General features: G+C 35.1%; 1 protein-coding gene across 1 annotated transcript in view; it reads right to left on the reverse strand.

The window, feature by feature from the left end:
• Positions 1-3,883: 3,883 nt before the first annotated feature.
• Positions 3,884-19,170, reverse strand: part of CLPX (caseinolytic mitochondrial matrix peptidase chaperone subunit X) — a 32,561-nt gene continuing 17,274 nt past the window's right edge. Inside the window, exons 6-14 of the mRNA XM_024567520.3 lie at positions 18,499-18,540; positions 14,614-14,790; positions 14,091-14,255; positions 13,132-13,220; positions 11,986-12,150; positions 8,611-8,910; positions 6,873-6,965; positions 5,540-5,646; positions 3,884-4,338 (exon numbers count right to left, since the gene is read on the reverse strand). Coding sequence (XP_024423288.2) covers positions 4,248-4,338; positions 5,540-5,646; positions 6,873-6,965; positions 8,611-8,910; positions 11,986-12,150; positions 13,132-13,220; positions 14,091-14,255; positions 14,614-14,790; positions 18,499-18,540 — 1,229 coding nt within the window. The 3' untranslated portion in view covers positions 3,884-4,247. The remainder of the gene's footprint in view (positions 4,339-5,539; positions 5,647-6,872; positions 6,966-8,610; positions 8,911-11,985; positions 12,151-13,131; positions 13,221-14,090; positions 14,256-14,613; positions 14,791-18,498; positions 18,541-19,170) is intronic.

Raw genomic sequence — 19,170 nt, forward strand, 5'->3', positions numbered from 1 at the left:
TAAGGATGAGACTTAGGCCAAGGTTCTTCCCCTGCCCCACTTTGGATGTCCAATTGTTCTAGAATCATATAATTCGATCTTTACTTTTTAAAGCAAAGGTAACGGATGCCCTCTTGGGTAACAGTCCAGCTCTATACCATGACAAGACCCAAGTGGAGCCTGACTCCATTTCCCAAGGGACCTCGTATTTCTCAGAAACTCTCTGTAATACTCTACATAATATTTACTTGTATCTTACAAATTACATAATACTGTATATAACATTTAAAGGCCTACCTTAAAATTTATTAGGGTAAGGCATGGCTATAACTGAATTTCCTAGATGGGTACTCAGTTGTCATTGCCGTTTACTGAATGTTCTTTTCCTAATTTGAAATACCACCATTTCCAATATTGAATTCCTATGTGTATTTGGGATCTATTTCTAGACTTTACATACTTTTCCTTTGGTCTCTGTTCATTCATACACTGGTACACACAAATTTGTAAAGCTTTATATATCATTTTTTAAACAGCAGAGGCAGTACCTCTTCATTCCTCTTTCAGTGTGTTGCTTAAGCGGAGAGGTTCTCACCCAATCTACCTGGACTTAAATCCTGACTGTTACTACTCGTGTGACCTTGGGAAAGCTACTTAACCACTGGGCTTCAGTTTCATCTGTAAGAAGGGTTAACAGAATGTACCTAAGTGGTTGCTTTAGACGACCACAGAGTAAGCACTATATGAGTACACATTCCCATTTTGCTGTTTACAATTCCTGCCTACTCTTCCATATGAACTCTAGACTCTATTTGTGAATTTTAATTTAAACCTTATTGGTATTTTATTGGAACATTAAATATATAAATTAATGTAGGGATAACAGACATCTCTATAATACTGTTTCCCCATTGAAGAACATGGGATACCTTTTCATCATATTTTCAAAAATAGCTACCTACCCACTCTTCCACTTTCCACTGCTATCACCTTAGTCCAATCCATCATCAATCAGGAGGCGGATGATACTAGTGGCCCCAAACGTCTTGATTCAATCCTTACCTCTTTATAGTCTATTCACTTATACTGCAACCAGAATGGTCTCAAAACTAAGCCAAATTATGTCATTTCTCTGTGCAAAACCTTCCAATAACTTCTCATCACTTTGAATCAAAGCCTGGAAAGGAATTAGAAACAGCAAAGCCAACTTTTAGTTTACTGTGGAGGGGACTCCAGTTCAAGGGAGTTGTGTTTTGTTTGTACACTTGTAACTGACTTGAAAACAGGAGAAGAGTGATGAAGCAGGAGATATAAAGGGTAAGTGCTGAAGAAATGTCCGGGAACAGGCTTCGAACCATGGTTCCCTCCCTCTTCCTCAGAGCCTCCTCTTCCCAACAATCCAAAAACACACCTAGTAGTGTCCAACTTTTCTATTTAAAACCCTTTTAATGCCCTACTACTTTCTGCATAAAAGTACAAGTTAACCTAGTATACAAGATACTCTATTATTTCTTTTAAAATGTATGGAGCACCAAATAAACACATGAAGCACTTTGGTAGGTGCTGTTACAGTTAACGAAACAGGCATGGTCTTCACCGTGTGCAGTAGGAAAGACAAACAAGTGAAAAATAAACTTGGGATGTTTGCTGTAGGACAGGAAATACTAGGCAGTGTCTAGATGCTGCTGGGAATGATTCAGAAGGAGACAATGTAGTAGAGATACAGACAAAATAAATAAAGTTCTTGAGAAATGAGAAATGATGGGATCCCCTTTAATGACGATGAGTTTTGGTAAGAGGGATTCTTCAGGTTTAGCAGGAGAAAAAAAGGTTGGGTGCTAAAGCAGGTAGGTTTACAGATTTGATGATGGGAAGGTGACACTTCAATCTTCTGATGGTTTCTCAGTAAAATATGAGGCAATGTCTTCAGTTGAAGGGGAGAGAATGTTAAATGGTCATCTCAGAGCAGTAAGGGGAAGTCACACTTGCCTATTTCTCAACTCCTCAATCTCCCTAGTTGTTTCAAATTTCTGTTATCTTCACTATTCCTTTCTGGAAAAGTCCTACTTGCTCTTCTAGATCCATCTGGGCCACCGCCTTTTGTGCAACCACACTTGTTTACCTCACTTCCGTTACTCTAATGCACCGATGCTTGTGTTTGCTTGCCCTACTTGACTCGTAAGCTTCTTGAAAAGCTTGGTCTGTGTCCCTAGTGTGGGGCCCATGCAGGATATTTACATAAGGATTTTGAATAAATATTTAATATAAACCTTAATAATGGACTTTTTATCTATGGATTTTACGACCAGGAGAATTTATTAGCAGGATATAAAAGTGCCAAGGATTAACCAAACATTAGAATAAAGCAGCTCACAGTATCTGTGTCCTTTTAAAAATGGCACTGCATTATGGACACACCACCACACGGCATTTAGTCCTTTTGGTTTATTCAAATGCTAAAACATAAGTTTCAAGATAAAAATTGTAGTTATACTCAACTGAGTTTGATTTAAAAACATCAATTACGTTTTGTTAACAACTTCCAAACCAAAGTAAGTTGTTGTGACTAAAATGTCTCCCAGTCCATTCCTGGAGGATTACCCTTAATATATTTAGTAGCTAATGGTGCTATAAGAGAAAGATAATGAACAGTTATAATATGAAAGGCTTCCTGAAAAAAACTTTAACCTTTACTAGGGAGACTCAGAAGGACACCTGTTTCTTCTGTTCTACTGTAGCGACCGGGCTTAAACACTTGGCAAAAGTGAACTCCTGGTCCTGCCCCAGCCATCAGCACATCTCTGACTACATCCCAGAAAGCCCAACTCTTCATCAACAGCACTGAGAATTTGCTAATGGCTTTAAAGTTCTCTCACAAAGAAGGGGGGTAAAAGGAGAACCCAAGAGTCTAGAAACCAAAAAATAAAAAGAAATATCTCAGTGTATTTGGATTTAAACAATTTCAAATACATTTGAACTGAATGAATAGTATAGAAAATTGTATCAATATTATAGAAGAAAAAGCTTAAAAGGTACCCAAATATTTAGGTACCCAAATATTTTAATATTCATGGAAACAAATAATTTTCATTTTTAAGTCCCCCAAATCTTCCCCACTGTTTAATTTTATACAGGGTGGGGTAAAAGTAGGTTTACAGTTGTGAGTACACAAAACACAAGAGTTTATTCTTGTATTATTATTTATTAATTACTTTATTATTTTCCATAGGAACGGTAAACCTTTTGCCCCACTCTATAATGAAGATTAATAATTTATATTTTAGTGTGAACACATTAACTTATGCTGATAGCAAAGCACAATTTTCTTTAATGTTCTATGAAGCCAAAGAATTAGACTAATATCCAGCACAAACAAAACAAAACGAAACAAAAAACTAACTCAGTACTTTAGGTAAATGTACAATATCAGGATATTTTATTTAGTTCAGCACATGGCTGTTACTATGATGCTGCTGCATGCTACTTCCAGAATTAGATGTTGTCTTTTTCTGAAGATTTAAGGCAGACTTCAATTCCATCTGCTCACTCATGGCATTAAAATGCATTAAAGATCGCAAATAAATCAGACAAGTCGGCAAGAGAATGGCCTTTTTCATAGTACCAATTGGAAAATCAGTGTCATGCATTAGCGGGTAAGACTGAGACTACCTCGCTTCCATTACTATTATGAAACACTTTGGTAGGTGCTTCATAATAATAATGGATTATGAATATTGGAATAAAGCTAAAGGAATTATTAAAATATGGTTCTTCAGGGTACTTTTTCCATGAAAATTTTTACTTGGAAACTACCTGTTCCAATGTTTAAAATGAATAAAATTCTGATATTTTCAGGAAATGAATATGGGTAAGAAAGATTAAACTAAAAAATGGTATCTCAATCTTCAATTTTAAAGAATTTATTTTCCCATTTGTAGAGTAACATTATTGTAAAATCCACAGTTATTGCAACATCTGCATTGCTTAAAAGAACCCCTAAGAATTTTGTTTAAGCATATTTTTTAAAAAAACTGAACCAAAATAATGTACACTTTATCTCTGAACACTGTATAAAGTCCACATAATGTCCTCTGTACCAATCGATGTGATGTTACATAATACACATGATCTGATTTTTATCCTAAAGACGTCTGACCATGTATGATGTCCAAGACAGACCCAATGCTTTTAATGTCAGACTGCAGAGACAGTCACGGTCCCAAACATGAGAAGGAAAAGCTTTATATACAGGACGAAGGTCTGACGGTTTAGCTGTTTGCAGCATCTGCTTGGCGAGGCCATCCTTCTTCTTCAACTCCAGAATCATACTCCTCTTCAGAGGATTCCTTTGTTGGAGCCCTAAAATGAAAAGCCATCAGGGTTTTTTTAAGTAAAAATGAAGGGTACCCATGATTTCTAGACTCAATAAATTAATCCACCTTGCTAAAAACGCCACAAAAAAATATTAAGAGCACTCTTAATATTAAGATTGCTTAGTGGTGAAATATGGGAAAGATTTAGACCACACAACCAAGGGTTATAAATAATTTTCCTAACACTTTCCCTAACAGATGTGTTACTGAAATAAACTGACAACAAGGCTTCAATTGTTAAGGCTTAAAAAATCCATTTCTCCAGCAAAAAGTTAAAATCTATTATTTCAACTCAAATGCTTGACTTTTAGCATATGTCTATGGTAAAGTAGATAACAGCTTCCAACCAAATCTGACTTGACTCAGACTAATCAAAATTATGCTCGAACCACCACAATTCCTTTAGATAGTAATGTCACTAATAACTAAAGATTGTCTCTGAATAACAAAAGTTGTTCAAAATCAATCAACTGCCTCCTAAATTATCTTGGAAGCAAACCTAAGACATATCTTGTGAAAGTTAAAACAGAAGCCTAATTTCTGTGTAGGTAACATTAATGTCAAGCACCATATAATAAATACTTATTGATTGGGTCAGTAAACTATACCTGCAGACCCATCGTCTGTTTTTGTAAAGAAAGATTCACTGGAAGATGGACACACTCATTTATAGATTGTCTACGGCTGCTATCACGCCGTGAGGGTAGTGCGAGTGGTTGCAATACAGACTGTACGGCTCTAAAATACTTATCTAGCCCGTTAAAAGGAAGTTTGCTGACCCAGGAATAGATCAACAGTGAAAGATGTATCAAATTTGTCAACTGATAAGATACAAATGAGAGAATAATTATGTCCACAAAGTTTTGGTCTCGTGAAAGACATAAAACAAGTCATTCACAAATTATAGAATCAGCAGTAATGTTCATTTAAATCTTTTCATTTGGACTACTTGTATGTCTCTTTTAATCTTCATTAGGGGAAGAAGTAGAGGCCAATTTTGAAGCTCAGTTTTCAAAAGACTCACAAACTATTTATAAACCAAAATTAGAACATTGTTCTACAGAAAGTTTATGATTATTCCTTCCCTTATAAATATAAGGATTTCTATGCAATTTTTATGACAAACCACTAGCACTATAGAGCTGATCTTAAATTTTACATCATTCCAGCTTGACTATTCACTTTACCGGATGTATCCTGGTTCCTTTTTTCCTTCTACTACTTCTTTGTCAACCTCCACACAGACAATATCAGAATTAGGGACTTCAAACATTGGTTCCAATAACAGCTTTTCCTAAAAAGATAAAAAGTACTGAATGACATAGAAAACTGAGGTTACATACAACATACTTGTATTCTACAGGCTACAGATCGAGTCATCAATTCAACAAATATTACAGAATCCCTATTATGTACCACAAACTGAATGTTGCAAAAGTCAGCATAAAAGCTTTTATATCCTTCGTATTAAAACAGTTTCTAACTAAATTCAGAAAGAAGTCATTCTACAAGGGAAGGCCACTTGTTTGTACTTCTCTGCCTGCTTTTGGATTTCGATGTTTTTCAAAACCATTCCTGGCATATTCTCTGACCCAAGAGGTCAACTGGTAATCCTTACTTTGGAAATGATTTAATCCTAAATCATCTCTACCAGGCTCTTTAATTTTGCTATGACTTCAAATAAGCATTTGTCTCAAGTGCTTCAATAGATCTAAAATCGCTTATTAAAGAAAACTAGTTTTACCTACAGGTAGGGCTGGATTATATTCCATCTTAAGGAAAATACTGGTCGAATACATCAGATTTCCTAAAAAGTGTCAATGCTATCACCTACTCTTCTAGTTTGCATGTTTATATAAATCTGTCCTTAATCAGTAGCACCTGAAGTGTAGGCCTTCATTAGAGAGTATAATCTCAAACTGTCCCATTGAGATGAGAGAAGTAATACTTAGCAGTGAAATCCTTAAGAGAAAATAGGAACATGATCTTGCTTTGGGAGCATGCAGAGAAACAGTAACTCACTGTGCAGCCAGATCTTGCAGGTAAGGGAAAAGAACTCTAAGGGAGAGTGGGCTGTGGCTAAAAATAGGCTGGATTTCTAGGACTTGTTACAAAATAAAAAATAGTTAGTTCATACCATACTAAAAAATTTAGGGGTACAGTGTCATGGTATCTGCAAGTTAATTTCAAGCCAACAAACAACAAAAATGACGATTTCAATGGGTCTGAGAAAGCACTGTGGGGCTCAGTCAAAAGGCCTGTGTAGAATTTTTGGTAATTCTCTCTCCCTTGATCCTGGTTTTTCTCTATTTCATCTATCATATTATGTGTGTCCTTTGTTGCAAACACTTTAAAGTTTCTTTTTAGGAAGAAAAATATAATCTACTGTGACAAAAAAAGAATCACAAGGACACTTGGTCAATTCTTTGCATATTTCCAAGGAAAAAACATGAAGGCTTAATATTCCCAAAACTCAGATGAAGAAGTAATCTAGATTTTGTAATAATAACATCAACTCACCATTATGGACCGAAGTCCTCGTGCACCTGTTTTTCGTTCCAGTGCCAATCTGGCTATAGCTTTCAAAGCATCCTCCGTAACATTTAGCTCACACTAAAAATACATTTAAAAGAAATGAGAATTTAAATAATACTTAATGATATTTTCCTAATATAATCATATAGCATTTGATCTATTAACTATTACTACTTAACACCATTACTGGTCTTTTAGAACAAAAAGGAACCAATCCCCTGACTTCACAGTTAAAAAAGTACCAGAAGGTTAAGTACACTGATTCACTAATACTTGGAAATATGGGGCCAGAATCCTGACTGACCCTATCTATCCCCTTTCAGAATAGAGCACTTTTAGACAATCAATTTCTTACTAGAAAACATACATTTTAAAGAGTGTTACTAACTTCCTCATCCTATAGAACAAAGGTAAAATGTTAGACAAGTCTCTCTAAATTACCACACATTTCAAAATACAGTTCAAATTATTGAGAATTTAAAATACCAAAAAGAACATCAAAGTACTTTGGAATATCATATTTCACAAAATATTAGTATTAAACAACTTTTGGTTATTAATTTCTACCTTTAGAAAATGCAAATTTTAAGTGAGGTATTTATCTCTCATGGTTTTTTAGAATCCTTGCCTCAAGAAGCACCGCTTGTTTCCATCATAATCTATAAGAAGGTATCAGTTTATGAATAACAAGTTTGTCCTTAATCCTTGAAGAGACATTTTTCTAGATTAACACGGACTTTCTAGAACTTCACTCAGCAATCACTGAACCCCTATGTACTTATACATTAGAGACTGAATGATGAAGCGGACATCCTCTTTGCCCTCAGGGAACCTGGTCTACCGGGAGGTGACAAGTAAGCGAACTGCTACTCACGGCACAGCACGTGCACATCGCACTAAGGGACCCCAAAGCAGGGGCATCTAAATACGACCAGGGGACCACTGAAGGATTTTAAGGAGGGGAGTAAAATAACTAGCTTTGTGTTTACTCACTCAATAAATATTTATTAAGAACTTAATATCTGTTTGTTGGGCACTGTGCTCAATAATTTAAAATGATCCACCTGGAAGTAAAGTGGAAGATAATGATGGTGGTCATGGTCAGAGACACATGTGAGACTAGGAGACTGACCAATTAGGAACCAAATGCATGGGTTATGGTGAAGAATGATAAAAGAGCTTGAGCTGAGGTAGTGGCAATGGCAATAGAGAGGAGGAGACTAGTATTTAGAGATACCAAGTTCATAAAACCCAAAACATTTGCTATCTGATTGGCTGTGGGGGCTTGAGTGACCTCCAGGTGCTTGGCTGCAGAGTTGATGTGGGAGTTAATAAAACTTTATAGAAAAAAGTATATAAAAGTATATGCAGTATATCATAACAAAAGCATTTCAAGCATCAAGGCTGAAAGGACAATCCTGTGTGTCTGACTTGAAGGGTGGAGAGTAGACCACTGGACTAATACATACATATCTTTGGACTTCAAGCTATAATGAAGATTTTAATTAAGAAAAAATAAAGCCAATTCTTAAATGTCTAATATAACAAAATGTATGTTCCCTAATTCCTAGATCCATATTTAGTGGGGAATAGTCTGGTATTCCCGATTATCAGGACTGTTTTTTTAATTTCTTATGCTAATCTAAAGCAGCTTCAACAGCAAAAACAAACAAACAAAAAACCATCCCATAAATTGACAAAGTATGAAAAATAAAAATCTAACCTTATCCATGCTGAATAATGCCTGGTACTGGGGAATAACAGCATTACGTGGCTCAGTTAGTATTCGTACAAGGGTTTTCTCATCTAGGCTATGCAAAGGAACTACCACAGGCAACCGCCCCACAAACTCAGGAATCATGCCGAATTCAATGAGATCTCTGGCTTCTACGTGACGTAATAATCGATCTTTTTCTTCAATGTCTTGGTGAGTATTTGATTCGCCACTTAGATTGGCAAGGTCTGCAGCAGCTGCAGCCCTTCTGCCTTTTCCCAAATTAGATGGTGTTCCAAATCCAAGATACTGCCAAAGAACAGATGGATGTTATAAATAACAGATGAAGTTGCATTGTAAGTTCTCTGCACGCACATCTCATGTGATCTTTGTAACGTAAGAAAGTCCTATTACCATTCACATTTTACAGTGAAGCAAATGGGCCTAGAGAGGTTAAGTACCTAATACCTTGGACAAACCCTCATATGTGTAACTGGCAGAGGCAGGATTTGAACTCAGGTCTATCTGCCTTCAGAATTCAGAACCTAACCCCTATATAACAACCAACTTTCAAAGATTTCAAAGATTTCTAGTAAAAGTAGATAAGTAAAAACTATAAAAAGAAGTCCCTTAGAACTCAGATAATGATGCTGTAGGGTTTTTCTGAGACCTGTGAATTAGTGTGGTTTCCAAACTGTGTAAGAACTGTGAAAATGGAGACAGTAATTACTGCATAACCAAAGTTAATTTTGTAATAGTGTAAATGGAACTATTGCCTATGGAACAAGCAGCCTTACAAAGAAATTATCCACAAGTATCTTAAGTTACCGCTAACTATGATTTAGGGTTACACAGATGAACCTATGAATCAGAGTAATTTAAGATTAGATTTTATAAAGAACATGTAAGGATAACATCAGACAAGAATGCTAACTGCTGCAAAAGGCTGGATATCTAAAGTGTATGGATCTTGCTTCAGTCAATATAAAACAACTATACTCTAGGCAATCATCAGAAAGCTTAATTTTGATATGTCATATAGCTTTTCTCAAAAGTACAAGCACATGCTATGTGAGAAAACAGCTTAAGTTAAAAATCAATTCCCATGATTCCCTAAGCTGTGTACATGGACCATCAGTATACTGGAAAGCAAAATACCTTTTAATAATTTAAGCATTTATTAAGCATATGTTATATATATGCATATATAGTAATAAATATATATTTATTATGTAAATACAAACATTAAGCATTACTATAAAACCCTGGGGATACAAATCTGAACACAGCCCCTACCCTACAAGGGTTTGTTTAGAGTGAGAACACATGAAGGTATTACAGTGTCACAGGTGCAATAAAGGACAACTGTCCGGGAAACAGGGGCAGTGGAAAGGAGGAAAAGGGGCACGTACAGGGGAGTGAGGGTAGGTGGCGATCAAGAAAGCCTTCACAGAGGAATTTCCTAATCGTTTAACAGACTGAGTCTTAAAGGAGGAACATGTATCTTTGCCAACTAGACTGAGGTAGTGCAGGGCATGATCTAGCAGGGGTGCCCAACCTGCGGCCCATGGGCTGCTTTCGGCCCAGGATGGCTGTGAATGTGGCCCGACACAAAATTGTAAATTTACTTAAAACATTATGAGATTTTTTGTGATTACATGTCACAATGTATTTAATATGTGGCCCAAGACAACTCTTCTTCCAGTGTGGCCCAGAGATGCCAAAAGGTTGGACACCCATGATTCTAAAGGAATAAAACTTAGGCCTACAAGCACTTTGATATGGTTGGAATACAAGTACATTGCTTACTATTGTACCCAGGGCTTTCAACGAACGTTGATAAAACAGCATGTGTTTAATCCTCTATAAAATCACTGTTGAAGATTCTTATGCCTGTCTCCTTTTCATAAAGATCTATGTGACAAACTATTTTTTTAATCTTTGTCTCTCCTGAAGATCACATATGACCTAAACCTCCCTTCTATATGTTTCCTATCTCTTTTCTCACATTATTTTTAAAGATTTATTTATTTATTTACTTATTTATTTAGAGAGAGAGAGAGAGAGGAGGGAGGGAGAAAAAGAGGGAAAGAAACATCAGTGTGTGGTTGCCTGTCATGTGCACGGCCCCAACTGGGGACCTGGCCCGCAATCCAGGCATGTGCCCTGACTGGGAATTGAACCCACGACCCTTTGTTCGCAGGCCAGCACTCAGTCCACTAAGCCACACCAGCCAGGGCTCTCACATTATATTCAACTGTTCTTTTCTACATGCTTCTAGCTTCAAATTCTTGTTGGAATTATTAATTATAAGTAAATGTCAGAACATGGTCCCAGAATTTCAAATATAAAGTCTTTCGCTCTTTCTTTGACACACAGAAATAATTTCTTTCTATTTTGTTAGGTTAATTTATTCAGAATTTCAAAAGCAACCCTCGCCCGACAAACTAATAATATGAAAAATAGAAATATAACCCCACCCATGCCGAATAAGGCCTGGAACTGAGGAGTAACAGCATCACAGGGCTCTGTCAGTATATGTCCAAGAGTGTTCTCATTTAGACTATGCAGAGGACTTACTACAGGCAACCATCCCATTAGCGGCATTGTATTTTTACTACTACTAAACTGGTACTGAAACTAGTGCATGCAAAGCCAGGGAGAGAGACTTAAAGCAAGTGATACAGCAAAGAGTTGATCTATTGATATATTCATTTAGGAAGACTATTATGTCATATAAAAGGGATCATTTGTGGCTAGACATTATGTAAAACACAAAAACATGAAAAGTACAGGTCTTTTGGGCTTCTATGTTGATATTATATTTTACTATAATCAATCAACAAATAGGTTCTGGGCATATACCTTGATGATATGAAGAAATATGTTTCAGTTAAAATCAAGATTTGTAAGAATGCTTACAAAACATCTATAAAACTATGTGGGATTCACAACCCTCCCTCCAATTCCCAAACTTCTTCCTTCCATTTGCGAACGTCAGCGGTGATCTATGGGCAGGGGCAAGGGAGAGAAGCTCTTCACTGGGCTTCAGCGAACTGAGCAAGAGGAATGAACACAAATTTTACTGTTATAACACTTACTTCAAATAATAAAATAACTCCTTAAATGAACCATAAAATTGAAATCATCAAGTTATACTTAAAAGATGCCCATATATAGGTGACATTTAGAAATATTCTAATTTACTATTCTGAAATTAAAAAGAAAAAAAAAAACTAGAACTATGTTCCTGGTATGCTCTAAGAAAACCTAACTCTTAAAAATTCACAACTAGCAGCCAGCAGATATGAGAATAGAAATTGAGTGTCCATCCTCTGTAACTTCAAATGCTCTCTATCCCAGTAACCCCTCAGAAAAACTTACCTTTTCATTTTTCCTCCTGCTGATGATTCTGTCTAAACCATTGAAAGCACCAGATGCAACAAACAGGATGTTTGTTGTATCGACTTGTACTGTTTCTCCACGTAGCTTGCGGGAATTCTTTTCTGGAACATTGACTATTGTGCCTTCTAGTAGTTTTAGTAAGCCCTAAATAAAGAATGAATGATTTATAGCATCATCTTCTAAGTGTATTATTTATTATACTTTAGATAATGGGATTTAATGGGGAAAATAATATGTGGTTGTGGTCAATGAGCATAACTTAAGAAAACTCCCATATTTCTACAACTAACATATACTATCACATTAATAATTCATAAAGTCAGGTGGAATAGTTATAGGACTCCTCATGTATTCAGGAAATAGTCAACTGAGAGGTTGTTTTGATGGTTAAGACATAATTCCAACATAAAGATAGAATTATGACTCCATGAGATGGTAATAGATTTCCCAACCATTGTGGGGACATTCAGAGTTGAAAAAAAGTTAAAGATTTGTCTTTTATATAAATAAAAATTTTATTCCACTCCTAGTATTAAACTTTGAGAACATCTATATTTTGAGATGTCTTTAAAATTATCCAGCACATTTTCTTATTGTGATTGTACTTCTCTATGTCTTGTCAACAAAAGAAAGCAATTTTTCTTATCCTGTAGTTTAGGTCATAATTAGTTACCAGTAAAAGGTCAGTTGAACAATGTATCATTTGGACCTTAATTATGACTCTACAAGGAATGAAACACTATTTTATCCCATTTTCTAACTAAGTGAAAAGAATAAGATACATGTACATAGTTCATTGTGTCTAGTTAGAACCAGAACTTTCTGTAAGAGTCCTCTAGAAAGGTTTAACTAAGCCCTTGAGGAATAAAACCAACAAAAATTAAATTTCATTTTTTTCTGTTCTTTAAAATAATTTTAATATCCTAAAAAAGGTAATTTGGTATTTAAAATCACCAATTAGCTTTCTTTTAGGATCTGAACTACTTTAAAATGGTATGTGGAGTTTGGGGATGGGAAAAATAAACAAACAGAATCTAATTAAATATGAAACCAAACGTACAATATTGGGAGGCTGATGTATTCCCTTCCTTTTAGTGGGCTTGAACAAAATATTCAACTGCTTACTTGCTGAACGCCTTCTCCACCTACATCCCGTAACTGATGAATGCCTGGCACACTGCCAATCTTATCTACTTCATCCAGAAAGACAATTCCTATAATTTAAGGAGGAATTTATTTATAATATGAAAAAGATACACACAAGATAGATAACCTCAGCTTTAAAAGACTAGGTAGCCAGAGAGCCAAGTTATTTGATCTTTCACACTTAACATATTCAATGGCTTAATGTGATTAAAAAAAAAAAAAAAAACCCAAAACACTGCACACTCTCCCATTCATCATTTTGTGCATATGTTTTATAATTTATTTTATACAATATCACTTGGGTATGATAATCAATTCTGTCTGACAATAGTTAGTTATTTACTCCACTAATGTTTTCTGGTTCTTGATTCTAGGCTAGGAGTCTTATAGAGGTATAGTGTTCAAAACAGGAGGTACATGCAGTGCTGATACTAGCAAAACTTTGTCTCTTTCCCAACTATACTGTTTTAAAATATGTCTTGAAGGATTTTGGACAGAAGTGCAAGCTCTTCATGTAAGTAAGGACAGCTGATAGATGGGGAAAGGAGAAATGCAGTATCTATGACATCCCATAGGTCAATAGGCTCATCTGTTTCTAGATTCATTCTGTACTCTCCTGCCCTTGCTCTTGTCCTTGCCCCCTTCTCCTCCCCACCCCAGCATTAGGAGTCCAGAGGAGAGTCAGAACAGCAAATACAATGACAGTATCAAGGATCTAATAGATTAGTAATTTAGTTTTCACCTAAGTAATCATCTAGTGACAGTAAGGCAAAGCAAACTTAGTGGTCCTTAGTATACTAGAAATTGTTTAACATGGCTACTTTTATATAATTACAGAATTTGACTCCTCGATTCAAAATAATATTAGCTCTTAATATTAGATTGCTTCCTCAGTAGCCTACTGAGGGACAGACAAGCAAGCTATGCTGAAAACATACCTTGTTGTGCCTTTTCTACATTATAATTAGCATCTTGGAGCAGTTTGGCAATCACAGATTCAATATCTTCACCTACATATCCAGCCTGAGTCAAAGTCGTACAGTCACAGATTGCAAAAGGGACATCAAGGCATTTAGCTAGAGTTTGTGCCAGCAGAGTTTTACCTACAAACAGAAACAGTAACTAAAAATATGTTGACACACAAATTCTCTACAAAAATGCAAAATAAATTTGAATAGTATATAATTAAAAATCACTGTGACATCATTTCTCCACTTTTATTCAGATCTAATGGTATATTATTTTTTATTATCCCTGCTGTTAGAAATTGGCCTAAAGGGCAGTATCAATGCCGCAAATCCAGCTTGAAGCCCATGCAGAAATCCTGATAACGCATGCATACAATTGGCCTTGGATTTTCTTCTCAAGATCCAGGATCTCCCAATCACAAAACACAGGTTACAAAACTATTTATCTTCTGTTTTTTAAATGAGTAGTAAATTTCTTCAGGAAGTTATTTACCTGACCCAGTTGGTCCAAGCAGCAAAATATTACTCTTTTCGAGTTTTATGTCATCATGGGAAGAATCCAAGACTTCACCTCCTCTTTTTTCCTGAGGCATTTGTTGGTTTACCTGTTGCTGCACTGATGCCCCTAAAGCATTACCGTGTGGACTGATCCCAGCAATCTGAAGCAATTCTGAAAAAGTGCCACAGGAATTACTAGAGCGTTGTTATATTTTACTTGAAAATATGCCCATTAAATAAACCATATATCTAAAACCAATCACTTATTTAGAAAAATTCAAATATTTTGACAATCTGTCTTACCTAAAAAGAAAGAAAATTTCCAATTATCTAGTAACAAATTTACAGAAAACAGTTTTTCAGGAAAACTCAAGTAAAGGAAATAGATTCTATTTATCCTCCACTCCCTATTTATGTAAACCTGTATGAAGGATGCCTTTTCACTTAAGGAAAGGCAGTATAATGGAAAAAAGAATAATGGCAGGACTCAGAAGGCTCTGGTTTTTATCCTTGTTTTGTCTCTAAACAGCTATATGATTTGGGGCAAGTCAGGTAAAGCTGTTTCCTAATCTATAAAAGGTAATAATTCCTGTCCTATCCAATTCAAACACATGGCTGGAAGGTATAAGAACAAAATGCAATTGATTTGGAGGCACTTTGAAAGAGAAACAAAGGTATATATATTTTTTAGTACAAATGAAAAGAAGCATGGCTATAGAGAAAGACAAAAACATTGACCTGAGAAATAAAGAACTTGGTTCTAGCCTCAGTTCTGCTGCTGTGTAGTCATAGGACCATGTCAAGTCATGTAACTTTACTTGGCCTGCTTCCTTACTACAAAGTGAAAATACTGAGACTTATGACCTCCACAGTCTCTTCCCCATCTACGAGTGATTCTGTGAGTCTACCAGAGAAACCAAGTATAGTAAGACTCACTGTCCCCTGGCGCTATCTGAATCTGATTTTATAGGATTTTCATTGGATCTTTTTAGTCCCTTAATTAAAGATACAATGCTTAACTAGATGGGATTGATATTGCCGGTGAACTATCAGTTTATCAGCAGATGCCTAGAACAAAAACAAAATAAAATTTTATTCTCACTCTCCCTTGGCTGAAGGAAAGAATCCCAACAGTATTTTCAATTGTCCAGACCAGTAACTACAGTCACATGATGTATGTATTTAACTTACTCAGTGATTTAAGTTAAAAAAGGAATAATTTAAATAGTACAAAACAGATGAGGTTCATCATTGCATTTCATTAAAATATGCCGCAGAAAACTTGAGATAACTCTCTTGTTCTCTTAGTCTCTGTCTCTGCCTGTCTCACTGCATGAGCAACTCTTTACAATGAGCAGGGCTATGAACAGGCAGGCTAGCGCAGTGGTTAGCTACATGAAACTCATCAGCTGTATAGACCTGGGCAAATTACTTAAAATTTCTGTGCTTCAGTTTTGTCATCTATAAAATGAGGGTGAAAATAAAGTTTCTCTGCCTTACAGGTGTTGGGAAGATTAAGTGAGTTAATATATATAAAACACAACAGTGTCTAGCAGATTCTTTTATAAGTGTCATAGAAGAATTCGCTACTAGCATTGTTATTTCGTTAGTGTTTAAGTATTTCTATAATGTAGCCCTTAAATGCAAACCAGCTATTGATTTGCCAAAAAGTTCATTTGTTTTTTCCGTAAGATGACTTTAGTACCTCTTGGTTGTCTCTAACTTCATTTGAAACAATTTTGTTAGACTCTATTGTGACAGCGGTCCTATCAGTGTGCATTTTATGAAAAATTTATCGAAACTGGTGATTTTTTGTGTAGCCATTTTAATATTGAAGATGAAGGAAAATACATGTATTCGGCATATTATGCTTTATTATTTCAAGAGAGGTAATAATGCAACTGAAATGCAAGAAAGGATTTGTGCAGTGTATAGAGGAGGTGCTGTGATTGATGTAACGTGTCAAAAGTGGTTTGTTAAGTTTCGTGCTGGAGATTTTTCACTGGATGATGCTCCACAGTCGGGTAGACCAGTTGAAGTTGATAGTGATCAAATTGAGACATTAATTGATAACAATCAACATTCCATCACATGAGAAATAGCCAACATACTCAAAATATCCAAATCAATAAAGTTATTAGTGAAAATGAAAAATATGTCTTTTATTTTACAGAAAAAAACATATGGACTTCTTGGCCAACCCAATATTTTAGCTGGTGCTCCACTTAAGAAAACATATGTTCCAATGATGAAAGAAAAAAAAAACAACATCAGTCTTTTTTTTTTTTAGTGGGTATTCTTTTGGTGCAAGGAAATGGACAAGCTCCTGGATACGACCTGAGAAATGTCCCAGTCCCAACTGCCTATCTCTTTATTCCAAATACAGATCGTAAATTTTTATGGCGTGGGGTACTTCTACTGTCAGCCATCAGTTTTACTATGTGGTATGTTGGTCTCTGACATGTGATTTCCAAAAGAACTTTCAAGAATATTTTGATTATATATGTGGCCTAATGCCTTAACTTACAATCAGACTAAACTATATATAATAATAAATTCTATTTAAGCTTTCAAAGTATTAATTTCTAAGTCAATCAATACATATAATTATAAATAGCTTTTACCTAAGTTTGTAAATACTATCACTTGTTAACCTTTAAATTATATTAAATCAGTACATGTAACTCATATTTTTTCAAAATATTCATTGTAGACCTTACTACTAGTTTCACAAGTGATCTGCCTAAATTTATGACTATAATACTGACAGCATATTTGATTATATCTTTAGATTAGAAAATATTTATTATACAAGCAGTTAAAGTATAGTATTTACATCTTACATTCTTATATGTAATCTAATTCTACTGCACTTACTTGTTTCTTAATTTTATCATGCATGGTATAATTATTATTTTCATACAATTTAAAAATAACTAGAGATAATACAATTTTATTACATATAATAAATCTCATGCCAGAGTTGGTAAACTGGTTATGTTCTCATGGCACTTTCTATATATAGAGAGAGAGTACACTTCAAACAGTAGATATATAATACTGTTTGGTTCAAAGGCAAAATAAAAGTATCAAATTATAAATGAAAAATATCAAACTGGTTTATTGTTTACTTGTACTTGTTATTTTAATTACTGAAACACAGGGCCACATAACTCTTTTTATGATGCTCCTGTAGCCTTCACCCTCTGTGCAGCAATTATTCCACCTCCAAAAGAAGGGGCACAAGACACCAGAATGAACACTACCCTGGATGCATCAGGCCCTTCCACACGCTCCGTCAGACCTGATGCTCAGAGGGGCAATCCCGGGCTGGAAACACTGAGCTGGAACTTATTCATAATTTACAAGGTTACACTAAGCTTCACATACACCAAAAAATAAATTGTGGTTTCTGGCAAAGAGTTGCTGGAAGACAGTGTGTCTCCCTCAAAATTTCCACCACTTAATAATTATTCAGACCAACTCTAATTGTAAGGCAAAAAGAAAAAAAGATATAAAATGGCAAGGTATAAATTTTTACAAACACAACTCCTGTTAATACGTAGGTCTATGTTTAAAGAGAAAAACTATATATAATACTTTTTATCTCTCTACATTATGCTTTACAAAATACCACAACAGAAAAAGTAAAATTAAATATCTGAAATAACCTAACATATACGAACTACACAAATTATGAAAAACTGTTCCAAAATTACATATACGATGTATGATAAACACATTTAGATAATATACAACATCCTTCTTGGTAATACACAAGCAAATACACGTCCACCTTACTACTGCTGACACACTTTGCTGAGGTAGATCTCAAAAGGAAGAATGATCACGGAGAAGGACCTGAGGAGAGGTCACTTACTTGTAAATCTGTACTCATCCTCCCGTCTTCTTATTTCTAACTCTATGAAAGAGGATGAAAATATTATATATTTGTTTAGGGGAACAAACAAGGAGTATCCCAGTTCTTGTCTCTTCATATACTTAAAGAATGTGTTCATTAACTTTTTTAGCTTTTCAAAACATTATGAAAGAATCATATGTTGCATCCTTTCCATATTAAAAACACCCAAATATAATTAATTAATGATGGCTATCCAGTTGCTAATATTCACAGTTGTCAAAACAAAGGTGGTATCTATTTTAAGAATAGTAATAATTTAAGTCTTCAATAAGAGTTTAAACCCCTCATACTATAAACCACATTACCATTTGTTTTTCTAGAACTAGAACAGCTTAATTATTAATTTGTTGACTGAAGAAATCAGAAAAAAATCATTTTGCTCTATGACTAAGCAGTGCTATTTGGACCTTATTAAAATGAAGGTTCCAAGTCTTCCATTAGTTATTATGACTTATACTTTCTAAAAATAGAGTAACTGATACTGCTACATAACTACTTTGCAGTAAGTTTAACAAGTGAACAAGTGTCTTCATTGAGCCAGTTATATATTTAGTAGCTGTTCAAAGTAATCAAAAGTAGTTTTATAAATGTAAGTATTTAGCAGAACTGCCTCAAGTTGTAGAATGACAG

This window comes from Desmodus rotundus, chromosome 7 (genome assembly GCF_022682495.2).
Source record: "Desmodus rotundus isolate HL8 chromosome 7, HLdesRot8A.1, whole genome shotgun sequence".
Lineage (NCBI taxonomy): Eukaryota > Metazoa > Chordata > Mammalia > Chiroptera > Phyllostomidae > Desmodus > Desmodus rotundus.